Consider the following 11,332-nt stretch of genomic DNA (forward strand, 5'->3'; position numbering starts at 1 on the left):
TTTAAAACTTGGAAACCATAAGGTTTCTGCGTGAACGTTCAAGGGAGCGCGAGGCTTCTCAAGGCAGCTAAGCGCCTTGGATTTTGGCTCGGAGATCGGCTCTGAGGAGGTAACTGAACTGAGGCCGACATTGCTTCCTGCAACATGAGGGCTGATTGGTGTGGGGGGGGGCGTTAAGCACAAATCCACACCCGTCTTGGTCCTTCCTGCCTCTGGTTTGGAGGTAATAAAATCAAAGTACTCTCACTGTCTTGGAATTGATGATTTTAGAGCAATTTTAGGACACTTTCCACGCGACAGAAGCTTTATGTTAGAAACAGTATGAACATGATCGCTGTCCAACCACAACCACACTAAAAATTCTAGATTTCCCCAGTTTCCTGTGAACGGCGCTCTTTCTTTCTTTCTCTCTCGCTCTCTCCTTTGGGGGAAAAGTTCTAAGGAACCATGCAGCTTCCATCTCCATGATGGGTGTTGTGCTACTTAAACTGCAATCCCAACTCTACTGACATGGGAGTAAGCCCCACTAAATTCAACAGGACGTACTTCTGAGTAGCCATCGCCCTTAAAAAACAATAGGCTGCCTCCATGAATGACTTAGTGGCGCGTGATTGGAAGAGGAGACATCGTGAGAGCTAAGACAGAGCGCGCCGCAAGACCTGCCGGGAAATGTAGTTCGGGGATGGTGGAGGCGGGATGGGAGCTGCAATAGCGGAAGCTAATAGGCAGCCGGGAAGCATCTTGGGCGAGTGCTGCTCCTTCCCAGGTGAGTCCACCGCAAGTCCACCACCGTTCAGACCGTGGTCTCTCTCCCCATCCTTCTCGGACATAATGTTTCTTAGGGTTTCACAGCATTGCCTGCCTTTTAACTCGCTTTGATAATCAAGCCTGCATTGTGAATGTTCTCCGTCCTTTCTCTATTGTCTGGTCGGCTTGCAATATAGGAAGGAATAGTAGCTAACCGATCGCCCTCTTACCCTGGGTGCTAGTAGGAGTTCCTCTCAAATCTGTAGTTGAGGAAGAACATCCAAAACAGAGGGCATGACTCCAAGCAGTCCCATCTTTGAGGGATATTAACTCCTGGTCTCCATCAAACCATTGTTGCTTCTGATAGGTTTGAGTACTTGTGGTCTGATACCCAATTTTCTTCTCTGTCTTCTGTTGTTACACATTATTAACTCAGATGCTGTGATTTTATTCCAAACTGCCAGTTAGAGTATGAAAGTCTCTCTCCTCCCCCACTATTTCCTGCTATCATCATTTTCTTCATATTAATGGGCACTGTGCTGTGTTAGTTATAGCTGCAAGATCTTTATCAACCCCAGATATTCTACTGAAGAAGATAATTGTACAGTGCGCTAACACACCCGTACACCCAGCCTTTGAAACAGAATTGTCTTTTTGCTCCATTCAATGGCTTCTGTCTCTTTAAGGACTGTGTTATGGATAAGTTTGTTATACGAAAACCAAGGACTGAAGGACAGCCTAAGGAGAAAGATCCTAGAGAAAAGATTTACAAGCAAGCTACTATAGAATCTCTGAAGGTAAGATATTGGATATGCCCAAATTATTCTAATTTAATTAAATGTCTACTATAATTAGTTATGGCTGTCCTTTTGTTTCAGATAGCTTGACAGTGTTTCTGAGCGTACAGATAGGGAAGGCAAAACTTAGCCAAGCAAAGGAGGAGAGTTATTGGGTTGTTTTCATTTTATGGTGTATTTTGTGTTCTCCTTTTGTTTCTTGATGTTGTGAACCACCTTGTGATCTTCAGATGAAGGGCAGTATACGAAATAAATAAATACTAGCAAAGCAGAAGTTATTTTGAGAGATAGGTAGGTACAAAATCCTATAGGGCAATAAGTACTTGGGTCTGGGTGGGTGTGGTTAGTCCCTTCACAGTCATTGGAACAAAATCATTAATGAACATGTCGCACAGTGAACTATTAAGGTTCCCTAAAGTAGTCAGAAACACATCTTTTATAGTATGGGTTTGATCCAGAGAAATGTGGGCAGAAGTGGTTGGTTGCAAAATGACTTCCCTGCCCTTTCTTCTCCCTTTCCCTTTAGCCTTATATGCCTTAACTCACCACATTCAGCAGGGTGTCCCGTCCCCCCCTTCAGGAGAGGCTTGAGGATTCTGTGGGGATGGATCTGACACTGTGCATGCAGTTTACAAACCATTCCTGCTAGAGAGGTCCTAATGCAGTAGTTCAAAAGCTTCAGTGAAACTGCTTTGATGATGCACTTTACTTTGACGAGCTGGACTACAGCATCTATCATCTCTTGATTATTGGCCATGCTGTCTGGGGCTGATGGGAGTTAAGGGTCCAACAGGCGTTAGATGGCCACAGGTTCCCCTCCCCTGGTAGAAGGAGTGGGTTCAAAGTGGTGAAGAAACTGCAATAAGTCCACGTAAAGGCTGACAACAAAAAGCACTGCATCAGTGAAGTAAAAAGTTAGTTTACAGTGGACCAAGTCAGGAGGGGAGCGTTATATTTGCTTGAGTTTGGCCTACTGAGATTTGGAATGAAGAATTTGGATGATGGGCTGTGGCTTGAAAAAAATATTTGGTAAGTGCAGGGATGACCTTACATTGCGATGAGATGAAAAATAAGAGCTGGTAGTTGACAATACACTGAGGTGTTTTCATGTTTTGTTTTGTTTTTAAAAACCCTGCTTAAAACACTCACTTCAGAATAGTAAGTGGATTGAAGATGGCAGTCTAATGAGTTTATTTTGCTTTCTAGATTTCTCTCATTTGCTTCACATCAGGGACTTACTGTGAAACAAGTATTCGTCTGTTTGGATTACCTAGGTTTCCTGCACTTAGTCTACCTGTCATATTTAATAATTCATAAGTCAATAGCAATCATATTAGCTGACACAGAATACAGTACATTTACCTGCAATAAGTTATGTGTGCCTCTTTCTGTCTCCTAATGATGATTGTTCTTTGCAGAGAGTTGTGGTTATAGAAGATATAAAAAGATGGAAATCTATGCTAGAGCTTTCAGTTCAGTCTAAGGAGAATCTAATTGAAGCCTTAATGGAATTAAAGAAGAAAATACCCTCCAAAGAAGTTTTACTTTCAACAAAAATAGGTAACATTCTTTTTTTAAAATTTTCCATTGGAAATATGTATGTGGTTCATTTGAATAAACTGAGACCTATCAGTTGTGCTCATTTTAAAAATGCTTGGCATGTTGAATATATATATATATATATATATATATATATATAATGTGAGCTTAAACCTGACTGGCATTTTAAGTATCCATGTTAAAGACCTTTCCCCACTCTCTGCCCTCGCTGATCTTACGTTAGCTGTCTTAGTTGGTCATTATTCCTCTAGCAGTAACCAAAGTTACCAAGGCAGCTTTAAATATATTTAAACACAATGAATTAGTCAAGAACTTGTATGGAGAAGTGAAGATGTATACAGATGTTCCAGCTGTCATAACTGCTGTGCTAAATCTCTGGGCTTATAGCAGGCTTTGGTGGAAATAACACTGGCCTGGAAACTGCTGGCAAAGCAGCCAAATGTCAGTCCATCTCATGGCAAGTCTTTTTCACCCATGTTGCTGATTCCAGGTGCTTCGAAGCTTGCCCTCAGTTTTTAGAAGTTTCATTCATACTAATATGTCTTAATGTGTGCTAAGACTTTGTGTTGCTTTCATCTTCTGCAAGGTCATACAGTGAACAAGATGCGCAAGCATTCAGATCAGGATGTGGCCGCTCTTGCCAAAGAAGTGTATACTGAGTGGCGAACATTCATCAAAGACCATTCAAATAGGCCCTCAATAGAAGTGAGGAGTAATCCCAGGACAGAGAAGCTTAGGCAGAATGCACGGAAGCTACTTGCTGAAGCTCTAGAGTTGGAGGTACTGTGTTTTTTATTACTCATTTTCTGAAAATGGCTTTGAATGAGAAGCAACTTTCTTTACAAAGTTGGGGTGGTTCTGTTATGGATTTAGGGCAGATGCCAGGAATTCAAAATGGAAAAGTGCTGATCTTAGTGACGAGAGGCATAAGGTTTAAATTCTAGTTGCACTTTATAGTGGATATGAGTCTGTATTTATAATTTGCATGTTGTACACATAACAACAAACTGAATGATTTGCAACTAACTTTTTTTAAAATAAGGGGAACAATGCATAACCTTGCCTATAGTGATTTAACTATTATTTATGTAACATTATGTTATTTTATTTACACCTTGCCTCTTCCTCCCAAAGGAGCCCAAGTTGCAACAGCAAAACAAAACAAAAAATGTTCTGAAACAGTTAAAACATAATCTCATCCAGTGATTTCAGGGTTACTAGAAACAGTGTCCTTCAGTCATCAAATGGCTGGGTATTAAAGGCAGGCAGCCTGCTGAAATATGAGGAGACGTTATTATTATCTCCATGAGTCTATGCAGCAGATTTCTTGCTCTTCTCAGAGAATCATGGTGATGGAAAGCACTCCAAAGGTCATCTAATTCAACCCCTTGTGGATGCATGAATTCTGCTGCATAGAATCTTGTAGAATGTCATGTTCCAGCAAGACTATCTGATTTTTTAAAAAGGTTTTAAGCCCTATATGTAAGTGTGTTCACTTATATGTTTCCCCCTGAATTTTTTTAAGTTTCAAAGCTGCGTCAGGGATTATGTGTGCTGATTAGCATCATATGCAATATCCAGTCAGCACTATCTATAGCTGGCTTTTTCTCAATGAAACTGAGACACCCTTAATTTACAGAGCAGGATCTTTCTTCCTAGGAATAAAACTAATGTAGATTTTATATTGAATGAAATGGGTGTGTTTCCAACCCATCCCCAGTGCTCTAAAAATGTTCCATCTGTCTTCACCTCTTCAATCAGCGGGGAAGGAAGTAAGCAATAGTTAAATAAATCAAAAAAATAATTAAAAAAAAGTTTTTGCAGCATTGTGAGAAATTACATAGAAATTCATCTTTTGGTGTTGTAGAATGAGAAAACCTTTCTGTAGGTGGCTGCAAAAGTATCGTCTGATTCTAAGACTGAAATCTATTGTTAGGAACTTTCACTGTCCTTTCCCCCCAGATATATTCTTTGTAATGAGGAGGGTATAGAAAAAAGCTCGTGTACAGGATCTGCAACAACAATAACTTATTTAAAATATTGACATCCTTCCCAAATTCGCAAAGCTTGAGAGTAGCTCTCAAAAGTCCTATGAACAATATCATATAAAATAAGGCACAGTATAAAATCAGCGGAAATGAGAAGAGTGTGCAGAATGATAGAAGCAACAGAATCAGAAAACATTTTCAGTTAGAATTCGGTTCCATGGCATGCAGAAAGGCCTGGGCAAATGAAAAGCTCTTTACTTGGTGCTGGAAAAGACATCAGATTTGGCACCTGGGAGGGACATTCTGTGTATGGGCACTGAGAAAGCTCCCTCCCTAGTTGTTACTTGCCTAACTGCAGAAGGTATGGGGTGGAACTAGGAAATCTTAATATGATTATATAATCATAATATACTACTATAATCTTACTATGATTATAAAGTTGTGCAAAGTCATGTGTTAGAAGACCATGGACTCTACATGACCCTGGACTCTAACTGACGGGTAGGAGGAGTAGAAAAAAACATTTGCTTTTGCATAGCCAACATGTACATATCATCCTAATAATTCAAAGAAAGGAAAGCATGGAAATGGATTGTTAGGGAACAATACCGCATGGTATTAGCACAGCAGCAGAACTGGCTTTCCCTCCTCCTCCCCACCCCCTTCAGTTCCCATGGATTGGGACTCTGGAGCAAATTTTGGGGGTCCTCAAGGAGCTGCATGGTGTGGGGGGGAGCAAAGTCCTATAGTGTGAGCAAAAGCCTGCTTGTGCAACATTGGAGATCACACAATATTTTAATGCACTAAATCTGTGCTAAAGCCCTTTGGATGCTCTGTATTTCAGGCAAACTTTATATCCGTAATTAAGTGTTTGTAAATCAAAGTTTATTGTGAGAACCTACAGAGAGGGTCAATAGTGTACAAAGTGGTGGTAAATATCAGATCCCTGTGGTATTCTTAAGTAATGAACACAACAAGAATTCTCTCTAAGCCTTAATGATCAGTTTGCCTGCTATATTAAACTCCATAATAATTATCCTTTTAATGTATTCATTAATTATCCTTTAAATGGCACGTCAAGGCCCTCAGGAATTGCCGTGCAAAATTTAGAAGCAGTGTTTACAGTCCTTGTCAACTCTGGTCAGAAAATCATGCACCGTTTCTGCTAAGGAGCTAATGTTGGGTCCTGAAGCTGGAGTGCTCAGCTTCAGCTCTACCATGTATGTAACTCTTCAGATACATGCTTGATGTTGCTAATCTGGAGCAGTCAGTAGCCAGAAGCCAGTTTTAATTGGGATTGTGTCCTGGCTCATTACTATTCATATATGTGCTTCTCCACTTTTGCCAAAAGGCAGGGTCTGCATGTTCAGGGCTCTTTTATTTCCACCTCGTGCAAACATATATATTGGGTACCAAGAGCCTTTTGCCTGCCAGATGTTGCTGAACTAAATTTCGCACCAGCTCTAGCAAGCATGGCCAAGGATGATGGGAGCTGTAGTTCAGCAACATCTGGAGAGCCAGAGCTTCCCCGCACCTGACTGATACGCTGCCTCTACCTTTATTTTTCCATCCGTTACTCTTGTTGCATCTGGCTGGTCACTGCTGTCACTCTCCTTCACCTTGTATTTGTGCAGATATTAAGATAGCTGCTGAATGAGAATCTTTTTTAACCAATGCAAAGCAAGATTAGGAGGAAAAACAACAACCTAGCAACCCTTCAGTGACATAGCAAGCAGACAGTTGAAATAATAGCGACCCCTACTATCTCCTTACTGCTCTTAGTGGCTGCCTACATCTGCCTAATTGTGAAACAAGTTGTCTTTATAGCATCCATCTGCTAACCAATCGTTTCAGTTTTAATCATTATTATATATATATATTTATTTTTAATTGAGTGTGGGTCACTCTGAAATTCATTTGCTGATGGAGGGCTGGTAAATTGCCTTTTGCTGCAATGTACAAATGGGGAAACTAGGTGTGCAAGGTAGCATCTTAACTGTTCTTCATGGGAAATGCTTGTCTAATACAGTGGTACCTTGGGTTAAGTACTTAATTCGTTCCGGAGGTCCGTTCTTAACCTGAAGCTGTTCTTAACCTGAAGCACCACTTTAGCTAATGGGCCCTCCTGTTGCTGCCGCGCCGCCGGAACCCGATTTCTGTTCTTATCCTGAAGCAAAGTTCTTAACCTGAAGCACTATTTCTGGGTTAGCGGAGTGTGTAACCTGAAGCGTATGTAACCTGAAGCGTATGTAACCCGAGGTACCACTGTATAAGATTCATATATAATGCAAACTATTTGCAGTCTTTTCCAGTTACGAATTGGGTGAATTCTAGTCTTTAATGTCATAAGCATCTAATTTTGACACCACAGTGTTGGGGAATAATATACTTGCTGAACTTGCTTCTGCCTACTAGCAAGTTGGCTGTTGGGCAAAGGAGCCTAAATTGTTTTGCGGGGGGGGGGGATGTGACATCCCCACTCGTGCTGAGAACTTCAAAGGCCAGGGTGGTAATAGTTTAAAACACAGAGTATCTTCTTCTGTTGAACCCCTTCTGGCAATCCCCCATCAGTGTTGGATTAAGCCATTATGATCCCTGGCAAAACATAATATTATTCTTTTAATTTATTAAATAAATAATAAAACAATGGAGATGGAGCCTGTCCAGTATTTAATTGCTGGGGTGTAGGGGCAGGGCAGGATTCCAATAAGTAGGAGCTGCCACATTAAAGGCCTGATTCCTACATAGTATGGGAACAGGCCTTCTCCTGAAGAAGAAAATGATCAGTAGAATATATAAAGGGTTGAGACTATTGTATCCTGATCCCAAGCTGCATAGGACTTGGTACACTAGAACCAGCACCTCACACTTAGCCCAGAAGCTAATTGGCAGCCGATGCCTTTATTTTCTAATTGGAGCCCAAGGGCTAGTAAATGTAGTTATTAGACTTTTAGACCGCTTTTCAGGCTAAAATGCTTCTCAAAGCAGTTTAGAACTGTATACAAGGCAAATCCAAAAATAAAATCATTAAGCACTTAAATATCCAGTACGATGCAATGTACTCTAGCCAACATTCCACATACAGTAAAACAAAAATGGCCTCCAGAGGCCATGTTTTTAAAAGTAAGTTTTTAAGGCCAATTTAAAGTTAACAAGCAATGGGACTTGCCTTATCTCACTGGGAATCTAATTGCAAGAAAAGGGAAGCCACCACTGAGAAGGTCCTGTTCTGTGTATTCACCAGTATAATCAAAACTCCCCGTCCTATTATTTGAATCTTCCCAACAAGAGCCATTCTTACTAACACAAAGAAGTGCCATATGCATTTTCATGAACCACCAGAGGTGAGCTGTGAGCAAAATATGAGAGGCAAGAGTTAGAATTAGAAGCTATTCAAAATAATTGGAGTAGTGAGCTTTGGACGGTGTGTTTTAGATCCACAACCCTGCAAAGATCAGTGATCTTATGGAGGATGAGGAGGGTCAGTGATTTCAGCGGAGTACTAAAATTTAGATATAAGATTCCACAAAGAGTGGGAAGTGGTTATACCACAGCAGAGGTGAAAATAAGCCTGAAGATAGTAACAATTGAACATTCTGGATTCTCCCCAAATACAGAATTCCTCAGCACTAATGGCCAAAAGAGAAATAAACCCTTTCTTGGTAGGCAATAGTTGCTTTTCATTTATTTCTATATAATTTATTTAGATGTCTCAGCTGTGCCAAATTACATAGCTTGGCACATGTTGAAGCAATAACTTCATAATTAACATTTAGCAAATCCCTTTCTGTTTTCTTAATTACACCTCCTTACACTTGCTCACAGAGTCTGCATTTCCCTTTACAGCCCTGCCAGTCGGCCCTGCCAAGTATTTAGAACATCCAGGTTTTGGTTTTGGAGTTGAGTTTGAAATGCTATCAAAAGTGTCTTGTATCACTGAATGTTATCGGAGGCAGTATTACCCTGTTCGTAATTGCACTTGAACCTGATACCCCAGGTTGGCTGCAGATTAGTTTCCTGTTGGGCTGGCAAAAAAAGCAACTGACCACACTGCCTTGTTCTTTAATTGCTGGAGTGAAATTAAATTGCTCTTCCTGTTTTACTTGTGATGTGAAGTGGATTTCCTTGAATTTGAGCTGATTAAGAAACCAGCCTCCAATTTCAAACAGTTAGTCTCCTTATTAAATGTAAGGATCTCATTTCTTACTTTCTGTTTTCAGATTGGTCACCCGCTGGTGGAAAATATTGAGCGAGAAGCTTTTCATCTCTCATCCCGTCTCATTAGCGCGCCCTACCGCAGGACTGTGCGAGCCCTCGTATTCGCTTTAAAGCACAAGCCTGAAACGCGGACACAAGTGCAAAGTGGTGTGCTGTCACCTAGCGTGCTTGTGCAAAGCTACAAAAAGTGACTCAAAGGCCTTTTGCAGAAGGGGTGCAGCGGTGGGGATAGGCATAACTGTATTATGAAATAATGGAGGGAATCACCTCTGTTTCTTTGAATATTAGTGAATACATTAACCACATAATTGTTCACTACTACCAGAGAGTGTTTCAGGATATCCCTTCAATGTCAAGTTCTCATTTGATACAAAGGGCAGTTTGCAGTTCAGAGAGTTAAGAGGAACGGGAAAGGAAATTTTTCTACTTTAAGCAGCCTGGAAGGTAATTTCAGCTGGTAAGAGACCAGGTCTTTGTGATATTCTCTTCCCAAGAGTGTATGGCACAAACCTTTGTGGGCTTCATCACAGGGACTGGCTAGTATGCTTAAAAGAAACTCTGGTGACCAAATGTAGTTAGTTTGTAAACTGAAGCTTGCTCCACCTGCCATCCTCCAGCATCAAATCACCTCTTTTGCACATTTGCTCTACCATTATCTGCTCAGCCTTCATATCTATGTACTTTGAAGCAGGGGTAAGGAACCTGTGGCCCTTCCATCAGCCCCAGCCAGCATTTTCAGTGATGGGGTTGTAGCCAGATAACATATGGGAGAGGGGACACAGGATCCCCACCCTGCTCTGAAGAATTGCATTCTGCAGTGGCTTTTAAGAACTGTGAGTTTACATTGAGGAGGAAATAACATTTGATGCATTTGGCCAACAAGACCAGCAAAAGCCCGTGGTGGCATAGGTTACGTTTTACATCAATAGCGCCATGGGATTATGCTACCTAATTGGTCTGAAAGGGCAAGTAGACCTTTTTCTGTGCACTGTTATGGGTGGGTATGAAAACAGTTCTGCTGTACAGTTCTGCTGTATAATGTACACTGAGGTTCTAGGGGTTCATATGCAAAGGCAAAATAGCACGAAATGAGAACAATCCGAGGAGCAGCCTCTGCCATCCAAGATTTCTCTGCAGCCTACCAGAGGCTTTGTGCAACATTCCCAGAACCCTGTAAGCAAGGTGCAGAGCTTGAAAAGCTGTTTCTGCAAAGGAAAAGCCTCTGGATGGCCCTGCAAAACCTTACAAGGGCTTCCAGAGCCCAGTAAGTGAGAGTCCCTTTCTATTCATATATGCATAATAAACTGCCTAAAGCTGTGATTGCATAAGGAAAATAAGTGTAAATTTTCAGGTACTGCGTAAATACCAATGCTTACAAACCATTTACCTAAATATGTCCTGAACCTTCCTACTTCCTTTTACATTTCTTGCCCTAAAATGTTACTACCTCATCCTCACCGGTTGGTCTTTTTTAAAAAAAACCAATGGCAACTCCCCTGCCTCACATTCAGACTAATACAAACAAGAATGTTGTGAGATATTGAACTATAATTTTCTAGGGGGAGAAATGGCCTTTTCAAAAGATGTTGGGTGAAATTCAGCATTGCACAAGGTGGCATAATCTTAGTCTCTGTCCATCTACACCTCCAAAAAATCTGTTCTGGAGAATCTGTGGAGTTGGTGCTGTAGGAGATAAGAGTCCAGTTGCAGAAGTCCTTTACACTCATGCATGAGCGGTGTTGGACTGCTTTCCCCCACAAAAATTAAAACAATAATCCAGATCAACTGCGTGTACTTGAAAAGTTTTAACACAGTTCAAAAGAGCTTCATCTTGGTATTAAGTCTCCTACTATAATGTAAGATAGTATGAAAACAATTAGGACAAAGCGCAAAGGGAGTTCTGCTAGCACTTCTCATTTAGATTCCTTCTGTCAAAAGCCGTCCCAGGAAGACTTGATGTCCGTAAATGCCTGGCTAAGGGGGAGGTGGGAGTTAAATTCAGCACAAGTTGTTTTCCTAAGC

The 11,332-nt window shown here is 41.1% G+C and overlaps 1 protein-coding gene across 2 annotated transcripts; it reads left to right on the plus strand.

The window, feature by feature from the left end:
* Positions 1–204: 204 nt before the first annotated feature.
* On the plus strand, positions 205–10,627 carry TCEANC2 (transcription elongation factor A N-terminal and central domain containing 2). 2 transcript variants are annotated; one of them, XM_081866531.1, is made up of 5 exons: positions 205–223; positions 1,434–1,544; positions 2,963–3,104; positions 3,691–3,884; positions 9,313–10,627. In XM_081866531.1, the coding sequence occupies exons 2-5, from the start codon at positions 1,443–1,445 to the stop codon at positions 9,499–9,501; spliced, it is 627 nt and encodes a 208-aa protein (XP_081722657.1). In that variant the 5' UTR covers positions 205–223; positions 1,434–1,442; the 3' UTR covers positions 9,502–10,627. The 2 variants fall into 2 exon arrangements, with proteins under 2 accessions (XP_081722657.1, XP_081722656.1); XM_081866530.1 differs by lacking the exon at positions 205–223 and adding an exon at positions 424–766.
* The last annotated feature ends 705 nt before the right edge of the window (positions 10,628–11,332 follow it).

Source organism: Podarcis erhardii, assembly GCF_964252035.2.
Source record: "Podarcis erhardii genome assembly, chromosome: 6".
NCBI lineage: Eukaryota > Metazoa > Chordata > Lepidosauria > Squamata > Lacertidae > Podarcis > Podarcis erhardii.